Source organism: Amblyraja radiata, chromosome 17 (assembly GCF_010909765.2).
Source record: "Amblyraja radiata isolate CabotCenter1 chromosome 17, sAmbRad1.1.pri, whole genome shotgun sequence".
Taxonomy (NCBI): domain Eukaryota; kingdom Metazoa; phylum Chordata; class Chondrichthyes; order Rajiformes; family Rajidae; genus Amblyraja; species Amblyraja radiata.
In genome coordinates this window covers 29,651,023-29,663,351 of record NC_045972.1, presented here as the reverse complement: position 1 = coordinate 29,663,351, position 12,329 = coordinate 29,651,023, and the positions used below count along the sequence as shown (strand labels likewise).

At 42.5% G+C, this 12,329-nt stretch overlaps 1 protein-coding gene across 1 annotated transcript in view; it reads left to right on the top strand.

Annotated features, from left to right (window-relative positions):
- The window catches only part of LOC116982984 (hydrocephalus-inducing protein homolog), a 204,439-nt gene that overhangs the window by 129,101 nt on the left and 63,009 nt on the right, over positions 1-12,329 (top strand). Inside the window, exons 42-43 of the mRNA XM_033036517.1 lie at positions 2,791-3,019; positions 10,005-10,229. Of these exons, the coding sequence (XP_032892408.1) occupies positions 2,791-3,019; positions 10,005-10,229 (454 nt within the window). The remainder of the gene's footprint in view (positions 1-2,790; positions 3,020-10,004; positions 10,230-12,329) is intronic.

Below are 12,329 nucleotides of genomic sequence, written 5' to 3'. Positions count from 1 at the left end.
CCAACTGCAGCGTCGAGGCGAACTGGGGATCCCGTTGTTAAAGCCTGGGTGGGCGATGGTAAGTCCTGTGGCTGTTTAAGCCACGCCGGGCAATGTTAGGCCCCGCTCCGTGTCCTTTAAACCCCGCGATTCTAGCGGGAGAAGTTGCCGTTGCTGGAGCTCCCGATGTTACCATCCACCGGGCCTCCAAAGCTCCGAAGTCGGGTCGCAGCTGCGCGCAACCACAGCTCCTCCCACTCCGAAGATGGCCAGCTCCGCGATGTCAGGTCCGCAGGCTCCGCGACTGGAGCCCTCAGGTTGGTCCCGGACGGAGGCCGCTGCCAGCTCCACGATGTTAGGCCCAACGACACCGGAGACCCGACGGGAAAAAGTCGGGACCCGAACGTGGGAAGAGATTAACGGTTTCCCCCACCCCACCCCCCACATATACACAGCTAAAGAAAAATAATAAAAACTAGGGTCAAGCCATACATTTAACGAGACAACAATTTAAAAAAAGACAGACGGACTGCTGCCGATAGGCGCTGCCACACTTGTAAACGATAGGCGCCGCGACATTTGGAAACAAGTTAGGTATGTGCTTGGCAATTCTATGAAGTACATGAGTTAAGCATGTCAAATGCAACATTTTGGGGAATAAAACTTCTCATGTTTTATACCTTACAGCAAGTGAAGATGTAAACAACTGAGTAATAGTTGAGCTGTTTGACTTCTCCAATACCTCCGATGTCAACAAATACTCCTTTGATGGTTGACCTGCCTCCAGTGTACCGATGACCACATTGGCAACATATCTCCCCACAGCATCGGTTGGCTCGTCTATTGAGATCCATATTTTGTTGCATGCAACTTCATCTCTAATTTTCTGCACAACAATGTTGAAGTTGCTGTCAACATAATTTTTCCATAATAATGACTTGCTTGGTATACTTTCTGCTGTGTATTTCCACAGTGGTATTCCAGCATCAATGAATGGCTTGCACAGATCACTTGAAAACTCAGATTTGCGACTGGAGCCAGCAGTAAATGTAGTGAGGAGACAAGCTTGGATATTTCGCTTGGGTAGTCTACACTCCAGCATTGACATCTCTAATTGTAGATAGCCCTTATCTTCTCCACCCTCCCCCTTCCCAACTCTCCTTCTAGTCCTACTGTCTCCACCTCTTCCTTTCTTTCCCCCCCCCCACATCAGTCTGAAGAAGGGTCTCAAACCAAAACGTCGCCATATTCCTACTCTCCATAGATGCTGCCTCACTCGCTGAGTTTCTCCAGCATTTTTTTGTCTACTTTCGATTTTTCCAGCATCTGCAGTTCTTTCTTAAATAGATCCTGGAGAAGACTGAACCAGTGGGCAGCAGCACGAACAAATGAATGACTGACGGTAGCACCACCGGTTTCGCCCCTGTGGTGGAAGTTTTCTTGTAAGTTATACTATGTTAACACGTTAATAATAACATTAATATTAACGTGTTAACATAGAAAACATAATTGTAATCACCTTTTAGCAAAACAGCAAAAAAAGGCTGATTTATGCACTTGATCATGAAAAGGGCATTATCCTGGTGAAATCATCAAAAAAGGCATGAAAAGGCACATGGCATTTGTGGCAAAATTCTGGCTCTAGTCATATATATATTTTTATATATTAATTATCTTTCTTCTAATTTCATGGCAAGAAGATTACACTTTATTGCCTTCCATTACAGCGAGGAATGTGGGGAATCCACTGTGGTGGATTTTTATATTAACTTTTATGTAGTTGTGTGTCTTGTTGCTTTTTTTCTGGTATGACTATGGTAAATCGAATTTCACTGTACTTTAAATGGTGCACGTGACAATAAAGGACTGTTGAACCGCTGACCGTTGAATCGTTCTCCAGTAATATCTCATGTCCCACATGGCCACAGACAATCCTAATATCCATGTGTGCTCTGTCCATACAGACATCCAGTACATTAGTCCATTAGACACATTTCATACCTCTTTAAGAATTCCTTTTATAAAATCTGCACCCAATAAGGAGTCAGACAGTGCATGCAGTATCTCAGACAATGCCTATTATTTTGCCAATAACCCTAAATCGATGTCCTCTGACTATAAATCATTTTTAAATTCAGATTTCCATCACTTGTGCCTTCCTTTAATCTGTTATGAGGAGTTTATCATGTCTCTGCAAGTAGTTGAAATCCCTCATTGCTGGTATCATTCTAGCAGATTTTCTTTGTGCCTTCTCTGCATGCTTCCGAAGCTTTAGGATCAAAGATTGGTAAAGAAATTCAAAATTCAAAATGCAGGTGTTTAAAAAGTTTTAAATGATTTATTCCCATGGGTACTCTGCACCTCTTTACAAAGGATCTCCTTTGTTTAGTCACAGTTCAGCACCCTTGCTCTGCCCTTTGCAAAGACTGCTGAATGCTACCATCAGGTCTTGCAATCCTACACCATCTTTAAAATCATATTGTTTAGTTTATGTGCCTGTTCAGGATGCAGAACTGTACAATATGGGAACACGCCCATCAGCCCACAATGGCTGCCAAATATGATACCAAGTTAACTAATCTCTACTGCCTGCATGTGATCCATATCCCAGGATATTCATGTACCCATCTAAAACCCTCTTAAATGCCACCATCGTATTTGCTTACACCATTACCATTCCTCAAGCAGCTTGTTTTTTTTTGCTGCAGATTCCATCATTTGCAGTGTTTTGTATCTCTATGCTTTAAAATTTTGGAATAGCGATATGAACTGACATGTCAATCTTTTTCAATTATTCATGTCTATTTCAAGCTTCAAACAGGTCAATTGCCATCTATTCATTGAACAAAGCTATTCAGACCAGCAGCGGGTCCAGCAGTTCCACTGAAAGCAGTTTTCCTCATCTAAGTGTTGATACCAACAACCCGCCTTTCATCGTGGAGCCGTACACTGGAATGATTGCTGCAATGGATGCACTGGAATTCCAAGTCAAGTTTGCCCCGAAAGATGTTGGTGATTTTGAAGCCATGCTCATCTGCAGGTAAAAGCTGATAGCCTGTTTGTTGAAATGCCAAATTTTGCTTGGGTATACTCTGCTTTGGTGATGCATGATGACACCAAGAACATTTAAGGAGGCTATAGAGGGATATTGAACATTCAGTAAGTAAGCAACAATTTGGCAACATTTGGCAAATTTATCAATGGAGAAGGAGCTGTTCTTAAATCTGCTTGTCTGAGCTTTCAAGCTCCTAGATCTTCTTCCCAAAAGGTAGGGGAGAGGCAAATGAATGGACCAGAAGATAGGCGTCCTTGATGATGTTTCAAATCTTCCTCAGGCAACACACCAAAGTGATCAATCTGAAGAAGGGTCTCGACCCGAAACGCCACCCATTCCTTCTCTCCAGAGATGCTCCTGATCCACTGAGTTAGTCCAGCATTTTTTGTCTACACCAACGAGATTGTCTGGTCTGATTTCACCATACTGCAGTTTCAGGGGGTGAACAACTAATTATTTTGGCTTGCTGATGGGCTAGGTTGTTCTCAAACTCGTTTCTATACATTATATCTCTCTGTTATTGATCTGGTCGGCAGTGGCATCCTTGGCGAATTTAAACATAGTGTTGGCATTGCACTTGGCCACAGTCTTGGAGTAGAGCAGGAGAATGGGCATTCAATCTTGAGACACACCAGTGTTGAGTGTTAGGGAAGAGAAAAATGTTTGACCAATTCTAACTGATGTCTGACGGACCGGAAATCTAGATGACGGTGCAGATGGAGGCTCCATGTCTGAACTGCAGAACTTTAGAGATTAGCTTATTTGGTATTGTGGTATTGAAGGCTGAGCTGTGTTCAGTGAAGAGTATTCTGACATAGGTGTTCTTTTGTTAACATTATTCAGAGCTGAATGTACTGTAAGAGAGATTGATTACATCCTCTGCAGACTTATTTTTCCTGTATGAAAATTGCAAGGTTACTGGAGGAGATTCTGAGGAATAGGATCCGTCAGCAATTGGATAGACAAGGGCTTAAGAATAGTCAGCATGGCTTTACATGTGGGAAACCATGACTCACAAATGTGAGTTTTTGAAGAGGTTAACAAGAAGATTGATGAGGACAGGGCAATGAACATTGTCTAGATTGACTTTAACAAAGCCTTTGACAAGATCAATGGTCATGGTAGTTGTTTAGCTCACTCTGGATCACATATGATCTAACCTTACCTGCATGAGGTTAGTGTGAGCTAGCCAGCCACAATGTAGTCAACATAGTTCATGAATTTTCAGATGACACGATATTGGTGAACAATGTGGAAAGTTATCATAGGTTACAAAAGGATCAACTAGGGAAGTGGGCCATGGAATGGCAGATGGAATTTAACAGACAAGTGTGTGATGATGTATTTTGGTAAGTCATAAGATCATAAGACATAGGAGCAGAATTAGGCCATTCAGCCCATTTAGTCTGCTCTGCCATTCGATCATGGCTGATCTATTTTTCTCTCTCAATCCCTTTCTCCTGCCTTAGCCCCATAACCTTTGACACCCTTACTAAGAACATATCAATCTCCAATTTACACTGCTGAGTTGGTGCAGCTGTTTGTATTACGTGCATAAAAAAACACAGATTGCATCCATGATGAGGGAAACCTGGCACAGAGATAAATCTCAGGGCTACCAAGCGCTGTGGACACCAATGCCAACTTCCTACCAGTAGTCAGTATTCAGTAAAGCTCAGCTGTTTGGCGAAGAGTGTCTGGCACCATTTGGTTAGCATACAGTGAATACGATGGGATAAAGATGTAAGCCTCATGTTGACTGCTATGTTCATCCTACCAAGAAGATATGATTATGTACCCTTGAAGAGTTAAAATACAATTGGGTTTGTTCAGTCAAGGCTTGGAAGTGAATAACTAAATTTTCTCTGGCCTGTTTTACTGCATCATCCACAAGTACCATTGGGATTAAGCATAGCAGGGAAGCCTCCATCCTTCATTGCTTTACTGATCTCATTGGTGCCACTGAACTATCTGCTCTGAAAAAGTGGCTTGGGAAATCTCATTCCATTCCATTACTATAACTGTGATGTGATGTTGGTGTGAGGCAAGTTAGTGCTATAAATACATTTTCCCTTTAATTTCAGTCCTGCAGTTTAAATTATGATAATCATTTCTCATGATAAAAGTAATCAGCGCTTAACCTACATTGTCATAATTAATTATTAGGAAGTTTGATAAGCTGCAGTCTATTTATAGCAGCTTCTGACTGATGCTCATTTAATGTGTTTTAAATCTGCCATGTGGTAAAGATTCTCCTGAACGCCTACAGAGAGAGGCTGTTAAAGTAAATGGAATCTGTAATGAGGTTCATAGCACTGTCTTGAATAGTGAATGCCTGCTGACATTCGAAGTTAGAATAATTGCATTCAGTGAAATATTCATCACCCACTCTGTCTGCCTCTTCTACACCTTTTCATTTCATTGTGAGAGGATTTGTGTTCAGGAGCAAGGAGGTCCTACTGCGGTTGTACAGGGCCCTGATGAGACCACAATTTTGGTCTCCTAATTTGGTCTCCTAATTTAACATTTAACATTATTGCTATTGGAAAAGGACCAAAAAGGTAACAATCTCAGGATTACTGCCTGTGCCACGCGACAGTGAGAGTAGGAATGGAGCGAGGTGGAGGATAAATGCGTGGCTGAAAGACTGGTGCAGAGGGCAGGGATTCAAGTTTCTGGATCATTGGGACTTCTTTTGGGGAAGGTGGGACCTGTACACAAAGGATGGGTTGCACTTGAACCCGAGGGGGACCAATATCCTGGCGGGGAAATTTGCAAAGGCTACTGGGGAGACTTTAAACTAGAATGGTTGGGGCGAGGGACTCAAATAGAGAAAGCTAGTAGACAGAATGGGAGGCAGGAAGCAGAAAAGGGAAGCACTCGGACACAAGAGGAGAAAGAAGAAAAAGGAAATAAACAGAGAATAAGAGGCGGGGGTTTCTTAAATGTGCATATTTTAATGCTAGGAGCATTGTAAGAAAGGTGGATGAGCTTAGAGTCTGGATAGACACCTGGAAGTATGATGGTGTGGCGACCAGTGAAACATGATTGCAGGAGGGCTGTGATTGGAAACTAAATATTCCAGGATTTCGTTGCTTCAGGTGTGATAGAATTGGAGGGGCAAGAGGTGGAGGTGTTGCATTGCTAGTCAGGGAAGATATTACAGCAGTGCTTTGGCAGGATAGATTGGAGGGCTCATCTAGGGAGGCTATTTGGGTGGAACTGAGAAGTGGGAAAGGTGTAGCAACACTTATAGGGGTGTATTATACACCGCCAAATGGGGATCGAGAATTGGAAGAGCAAATATGTAAGGAGATTGCAGATATTAGTAGTAAGCACAAGGTAGTGATTGTGGGAGATTTCAACTTTCCACATATAGACTGGGAATTCTGTAAATGGGCTGGATGGTTTGGAGTTTGTAAAATGTGTGCAGGATAGTTTTTTGCAGCAATACATAGAGGTACCTACTAGAGGAGGGGCAGTGCTGGACCTCCTGTTAGGAAATGAGACGGGACAGGTGGCGGAGGTATGCGTTGGGGAGCACTTCGGGTCCAGTGATCACAATACCATTAGTTTCAATATAATTATGGAGAGGGTCAGAACTGGACCTAGGGTTGAGATTTTTGATTGGAGAAAGGCTAACTTTGATGAGATGCGAAATGATTTAAAAGGAGTGAACTGGGACATTTTGTTTTATGGGAAGGATGTAGAAGAGAAATGGAGTACATTTAAAGGGGAACTTTTAAGAGTACAGAATCTTTATGTTCCTGTTCGATTGAAAGGAAACAGTAAAAATTGGAAAGAGCCCTGGTTTTCAAGGGAAATTGGACATCTTGTTTGGAAAAAGAGGGAGTTCTACAATAATTATAGGCAGCATGAAGTAAATGAGGTGCTTGAGGAGTATAAGGAATGTAAAAAGAATCTTAAGAAAGAAATTAGAAAAGCTAAAAGAAGATATGAGGTTGCTTTGGCAAGTAAGGTGAAAGTAAATCCAAAGGGTTTCTACAGCTATATTAATAGCAAAAGGATAACAAGGGATAAATTGGTCCATTGGAGAGACAGAGTGGACAGCTATCTGCAGAGCCAAAAGAGATGGGGGGAGATATTGAACAATTTCTTTTCTTCGGTATTCACGAAGGAGAAGGATATTGAATTATGTGAAGTAAGGGAAACTAGTAGAGTAGCTATGGATACTATGAGTTTCAAAGTAAAAGAAGTACTGACACTTTTGAAAAATATAAAAGTGGATAAGTCTCCAGGTCCTGACAGGATATTCCCTAGGACATTGAGGGAAGTTAGTGTAGAAATAGCCGGGGCTATGACAGAAATATTTCAAATGTCATTAGAAACGGGAATAGTCCCCGAGGATTGGCGTACTGCGCATGTTGTTCCATTGTTTAAAAAGGGTTCTAAGAGTAAACCTAGCAATTATAGACCTGTTAGTTTGACTTCAGTGGTGGGCAAATTAATGGAAAAGATACTTAGAGATAATATATATAAGCATCTGGATAAACAGGGTCTGATTAGGAACAGTCAACATGGATTTGTGCCTGGAAGGTCATGTTTGACAAATCTTCTTGAATTTTTTGAAGAGGTTACTAGGGAAATTGACGAGGGTAAAGCAGTGGATGTTGTCTATATGGACTTTAGTAAGGCCTTTGACAAGGTTCCTCATGGAAGGTTGGTTAAGAAGGTTCAACTGTTGGGTATAAATGCAGGAGTAGCAAGATGGATTCAACAGTGGCTGAATGGGAGACGCCAGAGGGTAATGGTGGATGGCTGTTTGTCGGGTTGGAGGCAGGTGACTAATGGGGTGCCTCAGGGATCTGTGTAGGGTCCTTTGTTGTTTGTCATGTACATCAATGATCTGGATGAAGGTGTGGTAAATTGGATTAGTAAGTATGCAGATGATACCAAGATAGGGGGTATTGTGGATAATGAAGTGGATTTCCAAAGTCTACAGAGTGATTTAGGCCATTTGGAAGAATGGGCTGAAAGATGGCAGATGGAGTTTAATGCTGATAAATGTGAGGTGCTACACCTTGGCAGGACAAATCAATATAGGATGTACATGGTAAATGGTAGGGAATTGAAGAATGCAGTTGAACAGAGGAATCTGGGAATAACCTTGCACAGTTCCTTGAAGGTGGAATCTCATATAGACAGGGTGGTAAAGAAAGCTTTTGGTATGCTAGCCTTTATAAATCAGAGCATTGAGTATAGAAGCTGGGATGTAATGTTAAAATTGTACAAGGCATTGGTGAGACCAAATCTGGAGTATGGTGTACAATTTTGGTTGCCCAATTATAGGAAGGATGTCAACAAAATAGAGAGAGTACAGAGGAGATTTACTAGAGTGTTGCCTGGGTTTCAACAACTAAGTTACAGAGAAAGGTTGAATAAGTTAGGTCTTTATTCTATGGAGCGCAGAAGGTTAAGGGGGGACTTGATAGAGGTCTTTAAAATGATGAGAGGGATAGACAGAGTTGATGTGGACAAGCTTTTCCCTTTGAGAATAGGGAAGATTCAAACAAGAGGACATGACTTCAGAATTAAGGGACAGAGGTTTAGGGGTAACATGAGGGGGAACTTCTTTACTCAGAGAGTGGTAGCGGTGTGGAATGAGCTTCCATGGAAGTGGTGGAGGCAGGTTCGTTGGTATCATTTAAAAATAAATTGGATAGGCATATGGATGAGAAGGGAATGGAGAGTTATGGTATGAGTGCAGGCAGGTGGGACAGGGAAAATAATTGTTCGGCACGGACTTGTAGGGCCGAGATGGCCTGTTTCCGTGCTGTAATTGTTATATGGTTATATGGTTATTGAGGAAGCGCAACATAGGTTCACCAGGTTAATTCCTGGAATGGCGGGACTGACATATAATGAAAGAATGGGTCGACTGGGCTTGTATTCACAGGAATTTAGGATGAGAGGGGATCTTATACAAACATATAAAATTCTTAGAGGATTGGACAGGGTAGATGCAGGAAAAATGTTCCCGATGTTGGAGGAATCCATAACCGGGGGTCACAGTTTAAGAATAAGGGGTAGGCCATTTAGGATTGAGATGAGGAAAAACATTTTCACCCAGTGAATTTGTGGAATTCTCTGCCACAGAAGGTAGTGGAGACCAATTCCCTGAATGTTTTCATGAGAGAGTTAGATTTAGCTCTTAGGGCTAAGGGACTCAAGGGATATGTGGAAAAAGCCGAAACGGGGTACTGATTTTGGATGATCAGTCATGATCATATTGAATGAAGTTGCTGGCTCGAAGGGCCAAATGGCCTACTCCTGCACCTATTTTCTATATGTTTCTATGTGTTTATGTCTGCTCTAAAGACATCTAAGTATAAATTCCACAATGCATGGGAACCCTCTAGTCCCTTGCTCAGAAATGTGCTCGGACCTTCCATGCAGGTGCAAACAGGCATGGTTGAGAGGCCAATCATTGCAAGGCACTACCTTTCCAGCAAGTTAATGTTTAACAATCAGGGCATGAGGGCTCTGAACAGGGAAACTGAAGCTTCTCACTTCACACTCACAAAGACACAAATATACGCACACACACACACGCACACACACACACACACACACACACACACACACACACACACACACACACACACACACACACACACACACACACACACAGAAACATGTCTGCACACACATGTGCCTCAAACATGAATATAAACGTGCAACCACATGTGTGTGTTTGTTACATACTCGTGCAACCACACACTCACTCCATGCAGTCATATTTGCAAACATACATGTGCATACAAATATGCATACACTTGGTGCACACATGCACACAGCACTGATATGTGCTCATTCCCACACAGGCACATGTGCACATGCTCATTCAGCACTCACATCTATATTGCTATTGATTGTACTTCAGGCAGCCTGTGTAAATGATGAAGATTGATGATATATGTGACATTCTCTGCTCCTTTTATTTTCCCAGCATGCCAAATTTAAAGGTGGGTTTGCAAGGTCCAAAGATACCCGTGACAGGCCGCAGCCTCCTGCCATATTGCCATTTTGAGATGGAAGACTCCAATTATATCAGCAGCCATAGGCGCAACCCTGAACTAAGTGGCCCATTGGGTACTCACGCGGGGGCCACTCTCGACCTCAATACACGTGTCATCGAGTTTCAAGCTGTGGGACTGAACACAGTCAATAAGAGGTATGACAAAATATCATCAAACAAGACCATTCAGAGAAAATTGTTTAATTAATATATATTACTTTTAAATCTTTGAGTTGAAAATTCTACCCTGCCTTCTCAGATCTAACTAAATTAATGCTCCTGTCTACTGAAGACCTTTGCTACTTCTTCACACACACATGGAACTTCTCAAAGCTCAATACTTGACCCCCATATATATAGATGCACACTTAGTGAAGTATGGGAGCACAATAAAGAAGATGATGCAAAAGTTGGTGGTATGGTTGACAGTGGACAGAGAAGCTGTAAACTGAATAAAGACAGAGATGCTCTGGCTAGTTGGAGAGAAAAACAGAAAATAGAATTTAAGATAGAGAAGCATGAGGTAAAGCATTTGGGGAGGAATACACAGCAAATGGGAGTGTGTATTCCCTCCCCAAATGCCTCACTGCATGTGCAGAGGAATAAAGCGACCTTGCAATGTTTGTCACCAGATCCTTGAAATAGTGGGACAGGTGAATATGTTTAAAAACAGAATGTTTTTTCCTTCATCAGATGAGACACGGGGTATTAGATCAGGGAGATTATGCATTCTACATACAGATTACAAAAAAGATGTGACAGCACTGGAGAGGAGATTTGGGGTTTTTGCCAAAGTTGGAAAAGTGCTGTCTGAGAAAAGACTGAATAAACAGGGGTTGCTTTCTTTCAAGCAAAAGATGCTAAGAAAAGATTTAATTGTGGAATACAAATAATGAAAGGCATCTTTAGAATAATATCAATGAACCAATGTTTCGTCATTAAGGGGTTAAAAAAAATAGGGAGCATCGATTAAAAGTAACGGATTAGAGGTGAGACGAGGAAAGATGTTTCACCCATAGGATGGGGGTCTGGAACTCATTGTCTACAAGTGTAGGAGGGACAGAAAACCACCATCTATCTATATAACTCTGAAACTCTGATCTTGTATGTGTGTGTGTATATGTGTGTGTTTTTACATCTTCACGTAAAAACGACGCGGTAACGATAATATTTTTCATATTCCGGTTGCTATTTTTTCTGTCGTGTCCAAATTCACTTTATCTGAACATTTCACGCTTTATTTTTCGACTTATTACAAAAATGTTTTAAAATATCAAAAGACTTTGAATTTAAACGACGAGCTTACACTGATGACATCACAATGGGTCTGCTCGGCGCCATCTCACACACAGAATGTTCCACGCGCTTCGAGTGACGTCACCCCCCAACCCCGACGGTAGGATGGTGGGGAGGCTACTACCCCGGGCCAAGCTCGGCTTGATGCCCGCCCGCCGCCTCGCTCCGGGGCCTCAGATTGACGCTCGTCTGCCCGCAGCCTCCCTCGAGTCCACGTCCACCCGCAGCCTTCCTGTCTCTGCCCTCTCCCTGTCTCTGCCCTCTCCCTGTCTCTGCCTCTCCCTGTCTCTGCCCTCTCCCTGTCTCTGCCCTCTCTCTGTCTCTGCCCTCTCTCTGTCTCTGCCCTCTCTCTGTCTCTGCCCTCTCTCTGTCTCTGCCCTCTCTCTGTCTCTGCCCTCTCTCTGTCTCTGCCCTCTCACTGTCTCTGCCCTCTCTCTGTCTCTGCCCTCTCTCTTCAACTTATTCTGACCTTCCAGACAGCCTACCATGCAGGACATTGTCAAATGTCTTGCTGAAATCTATCAGACATGACCCCCAAGTACAAAATCATGCTGACTATCCCTAATCAACCCCTGTCTATCCAAATGCATGTATATATTTTATCCTTCAGAATACTCTACAGTAACCTGCCTGCCACAGATATTAGACACACTGGCCAATAGTTTCCAGGCTTTTTTTATAGCCCTTCTTAAATAGAGGCACAACATTAGCTACTCTTCACTCTTCTGGCACCTCACCTGTATCTAATGATGATTCTTATATTTTAGCCAGGGCATTGCAATTTTTTATCCAGCTTCCCACAGTATTCTTGGATATATCTGATCAAGCCCAGGATGTTTGCCCATCTTTATACACCTAAGGACGTTCAGCACCTCCTCAACCGTAATATTGACTGTCCTCAGTTAACTGTCCCAAATTCCTTAGTCTACATGTCTTTCTCTAAAGTAAAAACAGTGGAAA